We start from the raw sequence: 19,929 nt of genomic DNA, 5'->3' as shown, positions 1-19,929 counted from the left end.
AAGGAAAATATAAGATAGTGAGAAAGATGCTCCTTATATACATACCCTTTAGATCATTAAATGATGTCCGCAAGTTCTTAGTGCACGGCCTTAATCTGACAGTTATCATATTAGCACATTATTTTTATATGTAGTTCATATAAGTTTGAGCTATAATGCCGGGATAGTATTGACTATGATACAGAGGCATGTGAGGGAGGAGCAGTCGAAGTAGTCGATGCTGTGGCTTGGCCCTTATTGTCCGCTTTCATAATGCTTCCGTTTTCCTCATCTCGTGCTGCTAGGACAGCTTGTTCCCCATCGATCCGAGCTTCATCGACAAGAATAACTTTATCGCCGAAGGCTTGTGCAATCTCCTCGAGGGTCTTTCGCCGTGTCTCTGGGAAATAGAGATACGCAATGACTAAGAAGAACAATGTGCACCCAACAAAGACGTAGTAGTAATTTTCGCGGATATTGGCGAAGGCGCTCGGGCCGGCTTCAGTGACGGCAACATTGACGATGAAATGACCTGCCGCTGCAAGACCCATCACCTTGCTGCGCAGCGCAATTGGCAATACTTCTGCGCCATATAGCCAAGTTGTAGAGTTGATCATTGCTTTGGTATTGAAGTTAGAATATTATTTTTGGGGGTGGGGGAAGGGGGCGCTGTTGATAAATAATTCAGGGGCTAGACTGAAGCTCGCCAAAATATCAAAACGCCCGTTGATACGTAAAAGGGGTTCGGGACACCACTCACCATAGTACCACGCCACGTATAAATATATACCTAACACTGCAAAACCTTTGCCGATCCTGTTTTCGCTATCCTGGAAAATGCGCTGCATCACGGCAGAGTATATCATGGTTAATATGAGACCAGATAAACCTGCCAATATCATCTTTCGGCGACCCCATTGATCTGTTAGGTATCGCGTAGTAATGGAATTTGATAGGAATGCAACTGTTCCGTATACACCTGCCAACGCAAGTATAGTCTGCTGTTGGATTCCTAGGGATTTATACTACAGTAAGAGGTTAACAAGAGCTGACTAGACTTAGGACTGGGATTATACGAAAAAAAAAAAAAAAAAAAAAAAAAAAAACCAAAGCCGAGCCAATAGAGAAGGGTACACTTGCAAGTGTCGTCTGATAATATTGTATAACATTTATACCAGTAAGACTTGTCATAGTTTGAACAACTATGGATACCATGGCTCGACGGCCGAAAAGTGTGAAAACCTCGCGGTATGACTGGATCTCGCGCGACATTTCAAATTCGATTTGTGCCTGCATCAAGGCGAATTCCTCGTGTACTTCGTGCGGCTGGAGTTCCCGTCGGACCCTAGCAAACTCGCGTCGGGCCGCCTCGATTTTACCGTTGCGGATGAGTTGTCGCGGAGAGTCGGGCATGAACGTCGCTAAGCCGATGAACATAATGACGCCCCAGGGTATTTGGATACCCAGGGGTAAACGCCATTGTGTAGCACCATAGGGTGCATACGAGCATGCAAAACCCACCCAGTTAGACATCATAGTACCAAAGGAAATACCACATCCTGATATGCCTCCAATCAGGCCTCGTGAATCTGGTGCCGAGATCTCACTCAGATAGATAGGCACAGTAGCAACCATAGCACCCACAGCCATACCCGCAATGGCACGACCCGCTAAGAACATTCCGATGTTAACTGATGCCGTCTGGATCGTCGTACCGATCGTTACAATGATGCACAGCAACTGCATAAATCGAATACGACCCAGTCTGTCTCCTATAAAAGTTTGACCCAGAGCACCGACAGCTTCACCCGCAATATATACGGCTACTACTGCTCCTGTGATGCCATTGGAAGGGTGGTGCATGTAATCGATCCAACTTTGATGCGCGATCGCTAATTAGTACTTGGTTAGCAGATCATTCCCAGCGATATCTCCCCGTTTTCAGCTTAAAACTCACTCGTTGTAGCAATGCCGGTATCGAATCCCTATTGTAGAAAGTATAGGTTAGTATAGTAACATATAATAATGAGATATAATGAAAGAAACATACGAAGAGAAATGTGCCCATCGCGGCGAAGAAGGCGACTCCGAGAGAATACCAACTCGCCATGGTCTGTGTTTTTTTTTTCCTTTCGGTCCCCGTTTAGTCTATAGCTTTGCAAGTAAGAGGGGATGTTGAACAAAAGTTCTAACAAGGATGTAAGACTATTTTCAACGGGGAGTATAAGACCTTTATTTCTACCTTCTCCTCTCTCGGCTACTAGGTTTTTAAGACACTAGAAAGCTGCGAAAGCTACCGGCCGCCATGGCAGGCCATGGTTGGAATGACGCGCATAGCCTGAATCTCCGCGTTGGGCCAGGAGACCGTGCGTTTAGGAGATCATAACACATTGGGGAAGCCCCACGAACATTTCTTTGCCCCTTGTCACTACATATGTGCAGGTGTACCCGCAACTCCCGCTGTCCAGTCGAACAATGACCCAAACAAAAAGAGAGCCAATATTAAATTGTAAAAGTCTCATCCACTCGATCCGTAGTTTACTCCCGGTCTCGGAAAGTTCCCGACCGGTCTATGGCTACGACCTCGGCTTACATAGTATGCGCATGTTGCTAACGTGCGTCAACGACGATGAATAATATAGCGATGGTGGGAAATATAACTAACCTGGTCGTTTCTCACCGCCTGTAAAAGTTAACGAACTTCCCTTTTCTCTCTCTTTCTGTTGTACATTGCACCATGCCTTCGGTGTTTATACTAACTACCTCTAACTTTTGATAGTTATGAGATTATCTCGCGAAGTTTCCTTGTGGATACCTGACCGTATATCTTGCAATGGGGAAGGTAAAGCCGATTATATTACAGACTTCGACTGTCGGTGGATAATATAACGAGCTAGGCGACGCGTCTTTCCTAGGCCATATCCACCCCCCGTCGATAAAACCCGTCACGACGGTGCTAATAATTTACCCCAACGCCGATACTACTGGACCGCTGGCGTGCCAAGTTTAGGGCGTTATGCTGGGCGCTCATCTTAACCCCAGATTATGCTGAAGCTGGGGAAGTGGAGGTAGCTCAAGTTGCCGAGCCTGAGCTAAATATTTTCTATTTGATAAAACATTTATTTAGTTACATCATTGTCTCTTCAACAGAGAACGGGAAAAATGTCGGTATGAGTTTTCAACTCATTTCGGTTCAGCTTTCGGCCGAATTAATCCGTCATTTATGGCTTCAAGTATCTCCGTCTCTCTTTAGCTATACATCTTTACACCCATACGTAAAACTAACGACGTAATTGTAAAGGGATATGAGATTTAATTACAACAAATTTTAGGTATTTAACTCAATTATTTATATTAATGAGTATTCTTAATTGCACCCTGCGCGGCTTCTACAATCATGTTTACAAGTTCATCCGTCTTGTTAAGCATTGGAGAGTGCCCTGAGTTGATTCTAAGCATAACAGAACCTGCGTTTTTGCCCCACATCTCCTGGTACAGCGGCGGCGGACCTTGGTCATTCTCGCATACTACGTAGGTTGATGATATATAGCGGTATGCGGCGCGGGTAAGCTTAGTAGTTTGGACGGCATAGGACTGATCGATTATCTTGGATGTCCAGTACTCGGCTTCTTCGGTAGGTAAGTCACTGTACAAGACTTGTGCGGGGTTCTTGACGCGGAGACGACCACCGGGACGGATCTCATTGTTAGGAGACTCTCCGAATGCGCTTAACACCGATTGGCCTATATTAATACCGTAAATGTTTTGTTTTATTATAGAAAAGAGAAGCAGGAGGCTCACCTTCCGCAAGAACAAAGGCGGCGAAGAAGAACAGATGGATAACTCCACCGCTTAGACCCCGGTCTTTACGCTTATTCCAGTTGAATTCCTCCAAGACTGCCTCGCTTCCTACGAGACCTCCATAAGAGTGCATAAGAACCAACACGGTTCGCGATTCATCCTCAATAAGGCGTCGAAGCACTGACTGTACAGCATTTGCGTCGGTAGAAAGAGACTTTGAAGCAAAGTCAGGCTTGTCCGGATCCACTAAGCTTGGAAGAAGAGGGTGGATAACAGGATAGCCTTTTGCTTCGAGGGCTTTTGTTAACTTCCCATACACTTCTGGTAGCTGAAAAGAGCCCTGAATTAGTACGATGGTAAGCTGAGTTGAGGGTGTTGAATCCATGATGATATCATGAGGTTATTATCTTAAAATGGTGAGGTCCTTTACTAGATTGTGAGAGGGAGGAGGGGAGAGGGGCGCAGTTAGCCCCCAGCTATAGACAGTCATCTCTCTTTTGCGCCTAACCATTTAGCTTATGGCAAAAGTTATTCCACAGTATAAGTCCTTCGTGAAAACAACCTATCAAAGCAATCAGACGACATAGGAAAACAGATATATATCTAGGTAGCCATGAAAAAATTAATTATTAGAGTTGAACTGAAAGGACATTCTTCAGTTGCATCCCCGGTACGCCCGCACCTCACTTGCATAACGATCCGCAGAGAGAGAAGCCGCCAATACCGGAAGAGGGAATAAATTGTACACGCCTAGCGCTGATTTTCATGAATATATATTCCTGCCTTAATTCAATATAGCAAGCACCTACTTTCATCAATCTCAACTCGTCTGCAATTAACATATAAATCTAACGTGACTGGTTAGTATTAGAGGATTCATGCGACGTTTCAGACAGCTGCGGTTGTGATACACGTACAGATTCGTATACTTCCGCATCTTGGTAATATCGAAGGATTGTTGTAATACCATACTATATTCTTGTAATACAGATATATGCATATCATCCCATGGAGGCCGAAGTGGTGGAAATGGGCTGTACTACTTAATCTTCCTACAACACAACGAATAAAGTAAAGACTGTCTAAGACCAGATCTCTCTAATGGTAAAGAGAATATAGAGGAGTTTCGTAAATATACCTTATCTAAATCGAGGTGGGAACATTCGGACAATAAACCCGAAATTTTCGTGCGATCCTGGTCGGTAGAAATGCGTATTTTAATATATGTATCGAGATAATATGCAACGCGTATATGCTACACAGATTGGGGGTAGACATTCTGCTCTAGGATAGGGGTAGGTAAGCGCCTGGAAAGGTTGCACAACCCATCCATACCCTAGGTAGTTAATATGGCTCGGTATATTTAAACTATATTTTACGAGTTCTGTCTCCGAGCTTTGTTATCTTTTCTCTAGGAATCGAATTTACCTATTATACAAATGTCAAATCTCGGGCCTCTCACTACGGCTTACCAGGGCCATGGCACTGGTTGCCACTCGATACATATGGGCTCTGTCCCCAATGGGATATGGTTAGAGTATGGAACCGCCAGCGACTGTTTCCCGTCAAATTATCAACCTTATGATGGCTACTACTATTTTCCAGGCGTTTGTCCAGAGGGATATATCTATGCTTGTATAACGGGCGTTGTAACTGGCACGTTAAGTGTTTCTGCTGCTACATGTTGTCCTAGGTGAGTGCGATCGTATGGGCTATATGGAGGATACTTAGGGTGATATGGAATAGACAGTGTACTGATAAGTTAATCGGTAAATAGCGATTATATCTGTAGCACCAAAGATGACAGCGATACCAATTTCTGCCAATCTACTATGTTGTCACCTAGCTCCTATATCGTGGACGTATTATCGTATTCAGGGGATTCTGTAACAAAGATTGGTACGACTGCTACCTTTTTTAATGGTGGCAACACGGTATTTGCTAGGGGGCTCGTTGTATGGAGAGCCAGCAATGACGCCGAATGGTTTGCGTCAGCTACTCTAAGCTCAGTTACGGATGAAACCACATTTCTAACAACACTAAGCACGCCAACCACGACAGTTAATGTGCCAAATACGACACCTACACCAGTAGCCGAAACTAACAATCTTAGTATCGGTGCAAAAGTAGGTATTGGCCTCGGCGTATCACTCGGTGTGCTTTTCTTTATCGGCACTATTTTGGCAGCATACGTAATTGGCAGACGGAAGAGTCGTCGAGTGGGTAAACTTCCAGAATCAAATATCAACAATAACGAAGGAAAACACGGCTCTAGGGTCCCAGAGGAGCAGTTTAATGGACAGAGGGGCATGGTAGAGCTGACTGCTGATAGAGAGCCAGCGGAACTAATGGGTTTATAGCGCTAGCCGGCTTTTGTTTAAATTTTTTGATGTTATCATTCAAGTTCTAGTTGAAATGTTACCTTAGGTACTGGTTCGGTTCATGTCGTTCAGTAATACTGTTATACAGTTTTTTAATAATATACTATTGAAGTTGTTGGACCTTATTATATCTTTATACAAGTTTAAATCTAAAACGCAATACATGCTTATACACTACCCTTTCTAGCCTATATACTAAGTACTACAAGAAGTTGGGAATGTCTCTCCTTGATCCCACTATTCAGAATATAAGGTCAATATTTGATTGTTTAGGTACTTTGGCTTGATTGGACTTTAAAGGGGCTGGTAAAAGGGGAGTCGTTAACGTACGTGCTCAATAATACAACCATCTTCCCAGCGGAATCGATCCACAATCTCGCCAAAGGAGTTCTTGTAGTTAAGCCAGGACATCTCACCCCCAAATTTAGTACGGAGAACTGTTATCGACTGGTTTCCCCAGATCGGACCGAGGATGTCCAAAGCGTTCTGAGCTCCGTCTTCAGCGAGGGGGTTGTGATTCTATAAATAATTAGTTTAATCGGTTTTGAAGTTATATTGCATAATGTCTATTCCACAAACGTACAATATATTCAGGAAGAATATATTCAAAAGCCTTGTAAACATCTTTCTTAACCAGGAAAAGATCGGCGAATTCATTGAACCTCTTCTCGGTCTCCTCTGCAGAGGGCGCTGGCGTGATTCGCGTGCAGAACTTAGAGGTTCCTTGTCGTTCAATGACAACTGGGACGGCTAGTGTCATGAGAGGTGCCGACACAACGGCAAACAGAGTAGAGGCGCGCATGTTGATTAGAAGAAATCTGTGAAAATGATCAATAATACTTCGGAACTCCCGGGTAGAACTACAATGGGAATTAAAGATCTGTTTATAAGCAAATACCATAAGTTTTAAGGTACCATTATGACATATATCCTAGTAACACCTCGTTCCCAAGTTATATTACTGTGGAGAGGCCAAGCGTAGCTTCAGCAAGAATATTTTCAAGGTTTCTTCCTTGGGTGGCAGTGAACTCATATGATTGGTACCTTTTAGGTGTCAATTGGAAATATGCTACGAACATATAACACATTAACCGCTATCGGCTAATTACTAACGCTAAATTTCAAGTATCCTACCTACCTACCTAGGTAGTGATGTCTATCTTTGCCAAGCCATGGCTACTTATCTATACACTACCTCTTGGCGTCAGTTCTAGATGGCAAACTCCGAGCGGCATCTGAGAGGTTACATAGGTCGTATGAAGTCGTGAAACGTCAACAAAGATAGAAAGAAAGAAGTATAGTTATCAGATAGAGAGTCGAGTGTTCTAGACTTATTAACTTGAACTTGAGGCGAATTTAGACTACTGTGACAATCATTTAGAGACCTTTGCTTGTGTAGTAAGAAGGTAACTCCTGAAAGCCCCGCTGTTAGCAGCTTATTAATGATACTCTTCGATATTGAATAAGAGTAAACGTATTTTATTGGTATTATGGTCCTTTTATTCATGTAATATAACAGGCAATCTCCATCGATCTAAAGCTTGCTGGAATGTGGCGGCGGAATAACAGAACCCAATAGACACTAAGATGTCTAGACACTAAGAGGTCGAGACACTCGCGAGAACCAGGATGTCACCTGTACTTCAAACCAACCTCTGGTGCCTTTATTTTATCGTCTGGGGCCGTCGTAAATGTGCACTTCCCAATCCCATCCTTTATTTCTACTACTCCCCACCGGACTGGTAATAGATAGGCCTCTTCACGATCTTCCTCTAAGGTATGGCACGCAGCACTGATTGCCATACTATTAGTAGATACCATGCTCATCGTCCCATCGTATGTGCGAAACCCCATAGCTGCAATAGATAGAATGATCAAGCCCCCGACAATCAATGCTGTTAGTTGTTAGATAAACCCATGAAGGTATGATATTGTTGTAATGTACATACTGATAAAAAGGGCAAAGGGGCTATGCCCACATGTAGAGAATGAGTTGACATTGTCGACTTGGCCACCGGGACAACTCTTAGGAGAACCATCCCCACATATAGCCGTTATCCTAGCTAGAAAAAAGCTCTGTGATACCAGCCAGTGCATTATGCTGGAAGTCGTATATAGGGGTATGCCATAGCGAAGTGGAACGGAAATAAAATAACTGGACCTCTGGATCCCAACGGGTTCCGAAACCCGAAGCGGTTTCCGTCGTTTTGAATGCATGCGACTAAATTCGCGTTGAACAAGAAAAGTACTCAGCATAGCATTGTAGAAGATATAAAGAAACGATAGTGCTATCTGCGGAAGATTGGCTAGGATCACATGCGAAATTAAACCTGCGGGATCCTCCCGTGGTAATCCGGCAACAAGGTAGGTATATGGAGTGAGAGTGCCGAAACCCAACTGCCGAAGCCCGGAAATTGTCGTAGGGAGGTTTCGGAGATGAAGGCTTTTGAAAGAGAACCCGAGTAGAATTCCAGCTATCAAGATAACAAGGCAGCATCTCGAAGTAAGTCAGCTCCTTCATATCCTAGCCTTAAAGGGATTAAATATTGTTAGTCTCTGCATATTGTAGGTACTCACGAAAATAGTAGCACAAACCACCGCCGTTTCCTAGCAGCCATAAACCAAAACTTTCGTTGTCCTTCCCATTCCCTTGGTTCTCGGTTTAGAGTAAAGGGTTGTTCCACGAGATTAGACTTCCACGACCGGCGTCGTATAAAGTCATCCTTGGTAGCAAGACACATATCAACCGTTGTCGGGTCCGGATTCCGCATAAAAGAAGCAATTGCGTCGCCAAGGGTATACAGAACCGACCCGTCTGCGTCGTCACGCATTGGCTGTTGCCATTTCCTCATAGCCCAGATGCAGAGCATCACGAGTATCTTGGTAAAGTTCAGCGCACATACGGTGAACATAATAGGAGGAGAGTACTGGAAACGACATTTGTTGGTGATCGTACTGGGAGATTGAACTCGGCAGTATGATACTTCGTATCTCTTGGGCCCCAGAAACCAGTTGGTTACTGGAAGTTCTGGCTGCTTAGCTACGAAATCCCGTGTACCATTGCTAATAGCCCACATATTCTTTGCCCAATTGTCCCAACGCGGTATGATGGAGACGTACATCAATAGGCTGTCGTCGTCTGAGTCGGTGTCGTCCTTGATGAATATAACAGCATTACCTTGGGGGGCGAAGTAATCGTTATACAATGCGAAACAAGCAGAAATGTTCATTTTCTCCCATCTGGCACTCAGCATATCTCGTTGCATCGTTTGGATAATTTCCGTGTAGTTATAGGTATCTGGGTTTACTCTGGTGTCTTCCCACCCAAAATCTCCTGCTCGGTTAATTTCCGCTGTAGTGAGATCCCAAGTACTGCCGTTTGCAAAGGAGTTCTTTACGACAGCAATGGTATAATCATTTGATGCAAGTGATTGAAAAACGGCAGAGTTATACCTATGGGTTTAAGATTTAGCTTATATATTCACGGAGATGAACATTCTAACTTACATCAGATGGATAGGAAGGGATGTTAGAGCTAAGAGATACCAGCCCAGTCGCCTCCATTTATTGATATGTTGGAGGTTTCGTAAACTTGGCACACCAATATCGAGCCATTGTCCCTCTTGGTGTTTTCGATCTTTCTTATGAGAACCAGCTTGATGAGCGCGATCGATATCTGTTCGAGTAGGGGCCGCTTGGAGTTGCATGCAGTAATTTGATGCTGAAAGCATACCAGTCCCAAGGCAGTTGATTAAAAGATGAGACCACTGATCCAGAGCTTTAACCTCGCCACAGTCACCTTCATAGATAGTCCCCACGCCGTTTTGGCTATCATATCGAGTAATTGTAAATAGTGTCAAGGAAAGATTAGTAATAAATATAACACTAATCAGAAGTATTTGCATCAAGATTGCTCGCCCTCTTCTTGAGAAGTATATGCGCTTACTGTTACTTTCATTATCTTGGACTTGAGGGAACCATTGAGAAAGGGTACTCTTCTTTGCAAAACAACTAGCACGGAAGTCCTGTTGTTGTGCCGGCTGGTCGGTATTCTCTCCGGGGGTGCCCTCTAATTGACTAATAGGCTCTCCTTCAGGAACACTGCTGGGTATTAGTCTTTTAATCAATGGTAAATGAAAGTTACTTACAGTGGCTCCACGGGGAAAACTTCTACCATATTTCGCAACCTAATAGTCTGCCGAGGCGTAATACCTATAGCTTGATCCCCATGTTAAAAGCGGGAAAACGTTCTTTCTTGTTTATCTTCCAATAAATAGTCATCGTAATTGTCGACAAGGCTCCGCCCAAGAGCTGAAAAGCCTTGCCGCGCAAGCAGTCAAATAGGGGTTACGCAGAATCATAGCCACTACAACAATCCTATTCACAGTTTCAAATATGGTCCTATTTGACTTTCCATTATGTTGTAATACAAGCGTCAGGACTTTGGGGGGGGGGGCGCAAAGGTCTTGGCCTCTAGTATAGATTGATATACCGAAAGAATATGTCTGTACTTTTGTAGACTAGTAGTAGTTGATAACATTTTGACATGTGATATCAAGTCTACAAAGGGCCTATCATACTATTTTTCAATACCGAGTTAGTAATAAGCTCGCTACCTTATGATAGAAACGATCATTAACTTATATAAACTATCTCGTGACATACGGGTAGAAAATCAACTACTCGGGGAGAAATCTGAGAATCAAATGTCTTAATTTTTAAGATAGATACCTTGGTAATAGGGCACTCACTGTGTTAACAAAAGCCACCTGAAACGATGGGCTTAGCTGTTGTACATTCAAGATTGGGGGCAGGATAAGAGCGGTGATTCGTCCAAGCAATCGGTCTATGGGCTGTACATACTGTTGGCATACCAGCCCCTTCATTACCTAATTGTCAGCTGGTTCTTTTTCTCGTACGTAAGTATGACTTGAAGTTGACCGGAAGGATCCAAATTAAATGATGCTAATTAACTAATCATATTCAAGATTGCTCGGAGTTTCCAACGCCCTTGATGCCAAGAAGCCACAAAGTATGCCTTATCGGGAGTCCGCAATTTTTCATATAGTTACCTAATTACCCCTGAGTGTAATTATATCTAAGACATCCGGAAATATCCCTATGTACATAATCATCACAACACTCGTAGTTCGCTATCCACAGTGTTCCGGTGGACAAGGTAGTCCATAACTATAAGCATTATAGATACCAATTGGGCAGTCGTCCGTATTTGGAAGAAACTTGAAGGTAGTATCATTGGACGAAGTCACTGTACTCACGTTAACAGCCTGAACTTATCACTCATAGGGGAGTTCTGACTTACTCCCAGCCACACACGTCCCAGCAGCAAACATACAAGGGCCAACGTCAATGGTATCTAATATATGAAAACATTCCACATTAGATTCTCAATCCTCTAGTTCTAGGATACCCACGACTCCTTTACAAACGAGTCAAAATAATAGGGATTGTCGAACTTACTACTGAGCGTTAGTCATTGTATGCCTAATGAATGCAGTTTGGGAATATTTTGGAATAGGGCTAACAAAATAAGGATATGGGACATTTTAATACATACCAAGCGTAGCCAGGTTCCATATGGATAGGCGGAAAGGGAGGGAAAGTACCAGCGGTCGGCTGGTTATTGAACGTAGTCTCGGGGCCAGGGCAGCTACCTGCCAAATACCCCGTGAATAAAAAGGAGCCTTCGCCCTTATAGGTAAAAGAAGAACTGCTAAGCTGATCCCTGCGGGGGAAGAGAAACTCGAGCGTGCAGTTGGCATCGACACGCGACTCGGGAATATCAAAATTGAAGATAGATGAGATGCCATTGGGCGTGATAAGACCAGTTCTCTGTGGACCAAAAGCTCTGTCAGGCTCGCACCGTGAAATATGTGTTATGTAGCTTGGGGACTCGAATTCGCCATCTTCAAGATAGGCTGGGCAGCCATCGTCCTTATTGCGTACCCATTGGTGGTCACCAAGCGAGCGCTTCGAAATGAGTTTGAATGGCGTAGCTCCGACTACGCTCAGATATGCTACAATAAGGGGCAAAGTATACATTATGACTTGAGGAAGGGAGTTGGACTAGCGAATGTGAGCAGTCTTATCGACGCTTAGTATCTAGAAGGGAGAGGATAATATAAGACAAGCAGGGAGAATGTTCTATCTAGTCATAGATATCCACGGGGGATCAAAGCTCTTATACTATCTCTTCAGCTGATTCAAGAGATACTCGCGTATTCGCGTATTCGTGTACTGGCGTACTTGCAATTTGCATTATGAATCAAAATTTGTTGATTGGATTTGCAGAACGCCTCCAGGTATAAGTGGCTGGAATCTAAATCCGTCCTCTCCAAAAAGCATCGTGCATCAATAGTCTGTTAGGAGGAATACGATGCAAGTAAAATTGTGGTCGCCGGAAAATTTTCCCGATGTATTAATGCAGGTGAGGCCAAAGCTGGACTAATAAGAGTTTGTATAGCTAACCTGTGATAGACTCTAGCATAAGGAGCTGCTGTGCCTAGCCTACTAGTCATTGCATGTGTCGCACAAGAAACAGGGAATACCCTCGCGATCTGTGTCTTTCAAGCAAGTTTTCGCGAGGAAATTCAAGGATTCAAATGTCATCAAATTTCCACTGTCGCCGGAAGACACGTTCTCGTTGTTTCACGACAACAGTCTCTGCTGTGCTAATCTGCAATGCAAACGTCCTTCTGACTTACGTCTATCGTCTATCTGGCGGGATCCTGCCGTAGTAAATCTTATTTAGGCATGCATAGATGGCTTTATCCCTAATAGGACGGAGTTCAGGAGTTCAACAGCAGCAAGGATATTTACCCATTCATACTGTTTCTTCGTTAAAAGGCTCGAATAAAATGAAGCCACAATTGTGCCATTTCCATTGCAAGGAGTATCTAAGGTGAGGGGTTCTTATAAATCCATCGTAGATAACTCAGAAGGTATGGTCTCTTCATCGACGAAGTTTGATCCTGACCAGAGTCTAAGGGGAAAATATATAAAATAATCACGGGACGCCCCTACCAGCTCTTGTAGCTTTAGCCAACTCCGACTGTGCCATGTCATCTGCGTAGCGCTTATAGATTGGCACATAGTGTTCATGATCACTCGTCGTATTTTTAACACTGTCTCTGCTCGAAACCGCGTCTAGCCACCTACGCCACCAACCCCAGGCCTCTTCCTCTGGTCCACCCTGCCCAGGCTCCGGGATACGCAAGCCGCCCTTAAATTCCTCGAATACCCAAAGGCGAACCTGCACGTGTCAGATGGTTAGAAAAGCGTTATTCCAGGGGCGAGTAATGATAAACGATGAAAGGAAATTAGGCTTACCGCCCAAGGAACTATAACAATATCCACAAGGCTCAAATCTGGGCCAAAAAAGAACGGCCCCTGGGGATCTATCTCCTTTGAGAACTCAAGAAGGTGTGATTTGAACTCCCGCCGCAGCTCATCGAGCCTCTTCTCCCCATCTTCATGCTTATACGGCTGAAACTGCAGAAATCGGTGAAACGCAGGTATCACTCGGCTCGTCACGTAGTCGGTCCAGATACGGGCCTTAGCGCGAGTATAATCATCCTTTCCCACCTCAGGCAAGACTATCCACACAGACACGATAACCCATTAGATATGATCATTGAATCAATGGCTAACCGAATATAAAGGGCTTACCATGCGGCTTGTGACCAGGATAGTGTTCCTCGAGATACTCGCATAACACAGTACTCTCGTACAAGGACTTGCCTGGTGCAACTTCAAGTGTTGGAACGAGGCCGCGTGGATTGGCGCGCAAGACTTTGAATGGCTTAGCGAGGTATTACTCTCATGTGTTAGAAAAATAGAGGGAGTTGAAGAACGCTTTGCCCACGATAGCTCCTTAGTGATTCCAGTCACATATAAATCATAGAAAAGGGGGAAGTAGAAGAACCTTCAAGACTACATACGTTCGGGTCCCTTGTTGTAAGGGTTAATCTCGATATACTGATACGGGATGCCTTTCTCCTCAAGTGTAATCCATGCTCGTTGTACGAAAGGGCAGAACCAGCCCGCAAACAACTTCAATGTCTGTTCGGCCGAGTGTTTCTGCGTGTAGCCACGTTAGCACAGGATATATCCATCTGAATTCTCTTCCTATCCGCTTATAGCCGTAAAAACCCATAGGCTCACTCGGTACGTACGTCAACTGTTTTCTTAGCCAGGCCCGTCGCGACGGGATGTAAGTTGGCATCTGGATGAGACATGTCGATTAGTTACTTATTTATTTGAAGATCTATACTCTTTTCTAGGATATTTGTAAAGACGGTGAGTATGGGGAAGTAAACTACTAAATATGTTTGTGTATTTGTAATAAGTGTAGCGAAGACCAGCGATTATTGGATGACGTGATAGTTGGGGAACTTGGGCATGACGCATTACAACTGGTTCTGCTTTTGAAGTTTTCCGACATGGTCGATATTAGATTAATGCTACGGCCGCACAGCTACACCGATGTGTAAAGATTCATGTATTGCGTTGATATTCGCCCTGATGCGAGTATCCTAGCCACTTTATTATCTACACATAAAACACCGAATGGATATAAGTTCCCTATAATGTACTGCGTTGAAGCAGTGCTACCGATGACCCAGACCCTAGAGCTATACCAAACTCCGGAGCTCTTATGATATTTGCAACGCCTGATGAATGCATGCAACTGTCCTGTTTTGTCATCCCGTTTTCCGTAATGAAGCCTATCCCGTTTCCACAAACTAGAGAAAAGTTGAGTTGCCCCTCTTTCGCCCTCAAATCTATATGTTGAACAATAACTCCCCGGTTCATCGTAATTCATCCACTTATGTGATATACTAGATGCCTGCATCCAGTCTCCATCCCTCAACGGGAAGAGGGAAAGTCAGGGACCAGGAAGAGATTTCCTTCTTGAGATCGTCAATCCTAGCATTACCGCCTTCAAAGAGCTTAGCTCTGAAATCCTTGAGCTTGTTAGCTTCCTTAGGCAAACTAGTCTGGATCTCCTTAGCAATTTTGATGCTCTCGTCAATGTAGCCAGCAACACGCTCGAAGTCTTGCTCTCCAAAGCCACGCGAGGTCATGGCTGGTGTTCCAATACGGATACCGAAAGGCGTCAAGGCAGACTTGTCGCCTGGGGTGGCGTTCTTGTTGCAAGCGATGTTGATCTGCTCTAGGACAGCTTCAATACGAGCGCCATCCACGGCCTGGGGTCTCAAGTCTAGGAGAACCATGTGTGAGTCGGTACCGTCGGATACCAACTTATAGCCGAGAGCCTTGAACTTGTTCTCTAGCGTCTTGGCGTTGGACACAACCTTCTCCTGGTATGCCTTGAATTCAGGAGTCTGGGCCTGCTTCAAGGCAACGGTAAGAGCAGTGATAGTGTGGTTGTGGGGACCGCCCTGGTGGCCGGGGAAGACTGAGAAGTTAATGGCCGGCTCCAAGTCGTAGAGGGTCTGTTTGCCGGTCTTGGGGTCGGTGCTACGAACACCTTTTCGGAAGAAGATCATGGCACCACGGGGTCCACGGAGTGATTTGTGTGTTGTGGTAGTAACTATATCGGCGTGGGGGAAGGGAGACTTGATAACCTCAGCTGCGATTAGGCCAGAGATATGGGCCATATCAACGACAAGGTAAGCTCCGACTGAATCAGCAATCTTCCTCATGCGCGCATAGTCGATCTCACGGCAGTACGCCGAGGTACCGGCTACGAGGACCTTGGGGCGGAACAGTTGAGCGTTCTCCTCGAGTCTGTCGTAGTCAATGATGCCAGTGTCAAGGTTTACTCGGTATGGCATTGTCTCGAAATAAGTAGAGACTGCCGAGATTCTATAAGTAGCGAGGTTAGTCATTGGAACTCAGATCAAACTAACCAAGGTAGAAACTTACTTTCGGGAGGGAGTCTGGTATCCGTGACTCAAATGACCACCGTGGGGCAGATCTAAGCCCATCAACCGGCCTCCGGGAGGCATGATAGCCTGGTAGACCTGTAAGTTTGCGGGACTACCACTGAGGCACTGGACATTGACACCCCATTGTTCCGGATCTAGGTGGAAGGTTTGGAGAGCACGCTTCTGGCAGAGAAGCTCAATCTGGTCTATGTGCTGGTTTCCACCGTAGTATCGAGCGCCGGGGTAACCTTCGGAGTACTTGTTGGACATAGGAGAGCCAAGGGCGTCGAAGACAGCACGTGAAGTAACATTTTCAGAGGCAATCAAGATGATAGACTCCCGCTGTCGTTGAATTTCCTTTTTCTATAGTAACAATTGAGTTAGTTGCAAGGTCAATCAGCTTATGGCAAGAAACTTACCATAATCTCCGCAACCTCCGGATCAGAGTCGAGGAGAGACCTCTCGAGCAACTAAATATGAGTCAGCATGATTATTTTTGTGAAAACGAAGCAAATACTGAAGTGATATTACTGACATCCTTGTGCTCTTGGGATAGAGCATAGGTAGAACCGTTAGCAGCCATTGTATGAGAATGGAATGTCAATTGAACTACAAGTTCAGAAAAATAATGTGCAATAAAAGATTCTCTCACTCCGGTAAGGGTTGGTACGAAGTTTTTTGTTTTTTAGTAGACTGAGGAGAGGTTTAATAAATAATAAGAGGAAGAGGGATGACGGAAGGCAGGAAAGCGAAGAGAGGGAATAATAATTTTTTCTCTCCTCCAATTGGGGTTTGGTGGGGTTCCTCTTAAGTAAAAAGTAAAAAGTCTAGATGGTCAACCAAGAGCGGGGTGATAGTGGGCGAATTCCTATCTGCTTACGCTCCTGATTGCTTACTCTAGCTGTCCAGGGACCTACCTAACCTTAAGGATCCGGAGTTATTGGCGGAGTAGCTTAGTGTCCACCACGCTAGTAGGGCTAACTCGTTAGTGTTTACACTGGAGGATCCATACCGAAGTCGGCGAATCGGCGTAACCATCAAGGTCCTAATATTTACTGTTACGACGCGTAACTTTTTAGCTTCACAATATTCATTATGCTTTTGCTATTTGCTGATGCAAATGATATCATGATAAAAGCCTAGATTTGGCAAGTTCACAATTATACTATATACAATTAATGGACAAAAATACCGCACATTTTATTCCAACACTTACACATTTCAAAAATTAATAACTTTACAAATAAATTAGCTAAAAATATACGGTCTTTAATTTGATATTATTTAGAATATATATTTAATAATTATAATTTTTATTATTATCATATATCATAAATAACTATTATAATATATTAAATAAAAATATAATAATTATATATAAATTAATTAATTTATAAATATTTTAATAATTATATTATTTAATATTTAATATTTTTAATAAATAAAGTAGCCATTTATTAGTTTATTAATATTAATTATATATTTATATTTTATAAATTGATAAAGTTATAAATTTTTAAAATATATATATTTTATAGAATTTTAATATAAAATAACGTTTTTTTATTAAATTTACTATTTTTAAAATATTATAACTTTACCAATATCGATCGTATAAATTTTAAAATAATATTTTTATATAGTTAAATAAAAGCTATTTTTAATAATGTTGGATTGACTGGGGAATCGATTCAGTTACTTTGTATCACCAATTACCCTTGTAGTAAAAGTAATGTCCTATTGTATTAATTGATGATAAAAGAGGAAGATCTACGAAAAGTGGGGGAATTTAAATACAATTGGATTAGGGTGTGGGTGGGGCCCAACCCTTGGTCACATGACAATGCTAGGTGCCATTGTCACGTGACCATAATCCCAACAAATAAAAAATGAAAAAAATTAAAAATCAAATAATTTCAGTTAAAATGTAGGTTTAAAATATTTAATAAATAATAATATAAATATGTATTTTTTTATATTTTTAAATATTACTTTTTCCAAAATCTAAAATTAAAATTAAATATAAAAAATAAAATAAATATTAGTTTATATATATTATTTTTTTAATATAATATTATTAAGCGTTATAAATTTAAATGAAGTTTAATATATTAAGATTTAAAATGTTCGGTTTTTTTGTCCATAAATTGTAGGTACTTACCTACCTAATCTTATCTTCCTATATGATAGCCATGCATTTCTTTTTTCCTTTGGTTATTCACCTACTTCCAGTTGGATTAGTTGATAGGATGAAGCTGTAGGATTTCGATAACTGACGTAAGCACATATAGCATGTCTGCATGCTTGGCCAGGACAGATTCGAAGGAGCTAGTACATCATTAGCGATACGATAAGTGATATTCAAGTAATCTGTAAGGGTCTACGAGTTTGATCATAATTGCAGAGCTCCCTCCGTCTGTCTATTATCATACGCATCTCTCTATATAGTCACACTTTAGCTAATACACTTAAGTATCTTGTTAAAAATTCGAAGAGATTTTAACGCTCCTCAGCTTTTAAGCTCCGTTTCTATGCATATCAGCATATGTGGAAAAAGGCCGACTATATTACCTTACCTTGTTAGGACATGTTGATTTCGTATCACGTAACCTGTGTCTCATCAATAACAATAATATTCAATATTATCATTCAGAAATTTAATAATAGGTAACTACCTAGGTGATAATAAAAATGAATTTGCTGAGATATGATCTTACAAGGTAGGTATCTAGGTAACAATTTTATTAAAAAAGCCAGCCAAACAGCTTATTGTTATAATATAAGGTGGGTAGTCAAATGGAAAGACTATACTTCATTAACAACACTGTGTTCTTGGTAAGACACGGAATTCCCAATTCTCTAATAGTACTCTATATATAATATATAAGGCTTTAGTTGTATAATGCTGAATGAGTTCATTTTGGCTTTGACCGCGGTAATATGACTTTTAATAAACCTTCTATACAGTCATTGTCCTGATAGTGAGTCTTTGATGAGAAATTGAGGTTGGGGATATACACTTCAGCATAGCTACGTCTGAGTGTAAATGTATCATCCCCTAACATATTAAAGACGTTACTATGATCGCATTGCGTACTCGAATCTAGTCATATCCTTTCTTACATAAGAATAGGAATGGGGTAACAGTGAAGTTCTCACATACTAACACGCGAACGTAGATATTGGGTCACATGTTATTCTTCATCTTGGAAATATTGATTGATTTGTACAGTACAAACCCTCCTCTATATTTTAAGTACCTCTTTAAGTGCTACGGAACGGATTAATATGGACATACCACATTTTATTGGATGTAATGCAACCCGCCCGGGTGGCGTTGAGTCTTGTACCTGCTTGTGTCATCAGCGGTTGCTGCCTCAAGCATTTGGTTGCCCGGAACAGTTGGAACATATGGGATCCACATTCGCGAATCCACCTGCGTCATTGGGTGGACTCGGACGATTTTAAGCAGGGAGTGCTTTGTTACAAGTCGTCATGGGAAAGGACGTAGAGGGGATGTACTGTACAATCTAGGCTGTATTTATCTTGCACGAGACTAAGTCCCCACTCCACCCCCAGAAAATTACCTAGATAGGTTAAGTGTCTGCCTGCATGCACATTTCCGCCTTCCCCCCAAACAGAGACGTGCGCTGATTGATTAGAGGAGCTCAACCGTTATCTTCCAGTCTCTCAGCAACATCATCGGTCATTCCTCCTTCTCCTAACTATTTACAACACTCAACTCATCAATCATCAACTTTCATCTATATTTCCCTCCATATCAAGAATTTCAACTTGTTCGGATATCCCTTGTCTACCCTTTCGTTTTGTTAAGAATTTTATTATTTTAATTA

General features: G+C 42.6%; 5 protein-coding genes across 5 annotated transcripts; all 5 read right to left on the bottom strand.

Annotated features, from left to right (window-relative positions):
* Positions 1–173: 173 nt before the first annotated feature.
* On the bottom strand, positions 174–2,089 carry GL218_04866 (Sugar transporter STL1; the record flags this gene model as incomplete). The annotated part of the gene is made up of 5 exons (XM_033581496.1): positions 174–598; positions 740–991; positions 1,116–1,871; positions 1,937–1,964; positions 2,030–2,089. The coding sequence occupies 5 exons, from the start codon at positions 2,087–2,089 to the stop codon at positions 174–176; spliced, it is 1,521 nt and encodes a 506-aa protein (XP_033435116.1).
* A 1,244-nt stretch (positions 2,090–3,333) lies between these two features.
* On the bottom strand, positions 3,334–4,165 carry GL218_04865 (uncharacterized protein; the record flags this gene model as incomplete). Its single annotated transcript, XM_033581495.1, has 2 exons — positions 3,334–3,722; positions 3,781–4,165. 2 exons carry the CDS (start codon positions 4,163–4,165, stop codon positions 3,334–3,336), a joined length of 774 nt encoding a protein of 257 aa, XP_033435118.1.
* A 2,191-nt stretch (positions 4,166–6,356) lies between these two features.
* On the bottom strand, positions 6,357–6,963 carry GL218_04864 (putative snoal-like polyketide cyclase family protein; the record flags this gene model as incomplete). The annotated part of the gene is made up of 3 exons (XM_033581494.1): positions 6,357–6,398; positions 6,492–6,680; positions 6,745–6,963. 3 exons carry the CDS (start codon positions 6,961–6,963, stop codon positions 6,357–6,359), a joined length of 450 nt encoding a protein of 149 aa, XP_033435117.1.
* Positions 6,964–13,188: 6,225 nt separating this feature from the next.
* Positions 13,189–14,419, bottom strand: GL218_04863 (Glutathione S-transferase omega-1; the record flags this gene model as incomplete). Its single annotated transcript, XM_033581493.1, has 5 exons — positions 13,189–13,434; positions 13,512–13,777; positions 13,851–13,973; positions 14,123–14,261; positions 14,357–14,419. The coding sequence occupies 5 exons, from the start codon at positions 14,417–14,419 to the stop codon at positions 13,189–13,191; spliced, it is 837 nt and encodes a 278-aa protein (XP_033435120.1).
* A 603-nt stretch (positions 14,420–15,022) lies between these two features.
* GL218_04862 (Serine hydroxymethyltransferase, cytosolic) lies at positions 15,023–16,658 on the bottom strand (the record flags this gene model as incomplete). Its single annotated transcript, XM_033581492.1, has 4 exons — positions 15,023–16,013; positions 16,074–16,438; positions 16,495–16,545; positions 16,611–16,658. 4 exons carry the CDS (start codon positions 16,656–16,658, stop codon positions 15,023–15,025), a joined length of 1,455 nt encoding a protein of 484 aa, XP_033435119.1.
* Between the last annotated feature and the right edge of the window lie 3,271 nt (positions 16,659–19,929).

This window comes from Daldinia childiae (assembly GCF_008694065.1).
Source record: "Daldinia childiae strain JS-1345 chromosome Unknown Scaffold4, whole genome shotgun sequence".
NCBI lineage: Eukaryota > Fungi > Ascomycota > Sordariomycetes > Xylariales > Hypoxylaceae > Daldinia > Daldinia childiae.
This window is presented reverse-complemented; position numbering and strand designations above follow the sequence as displayed.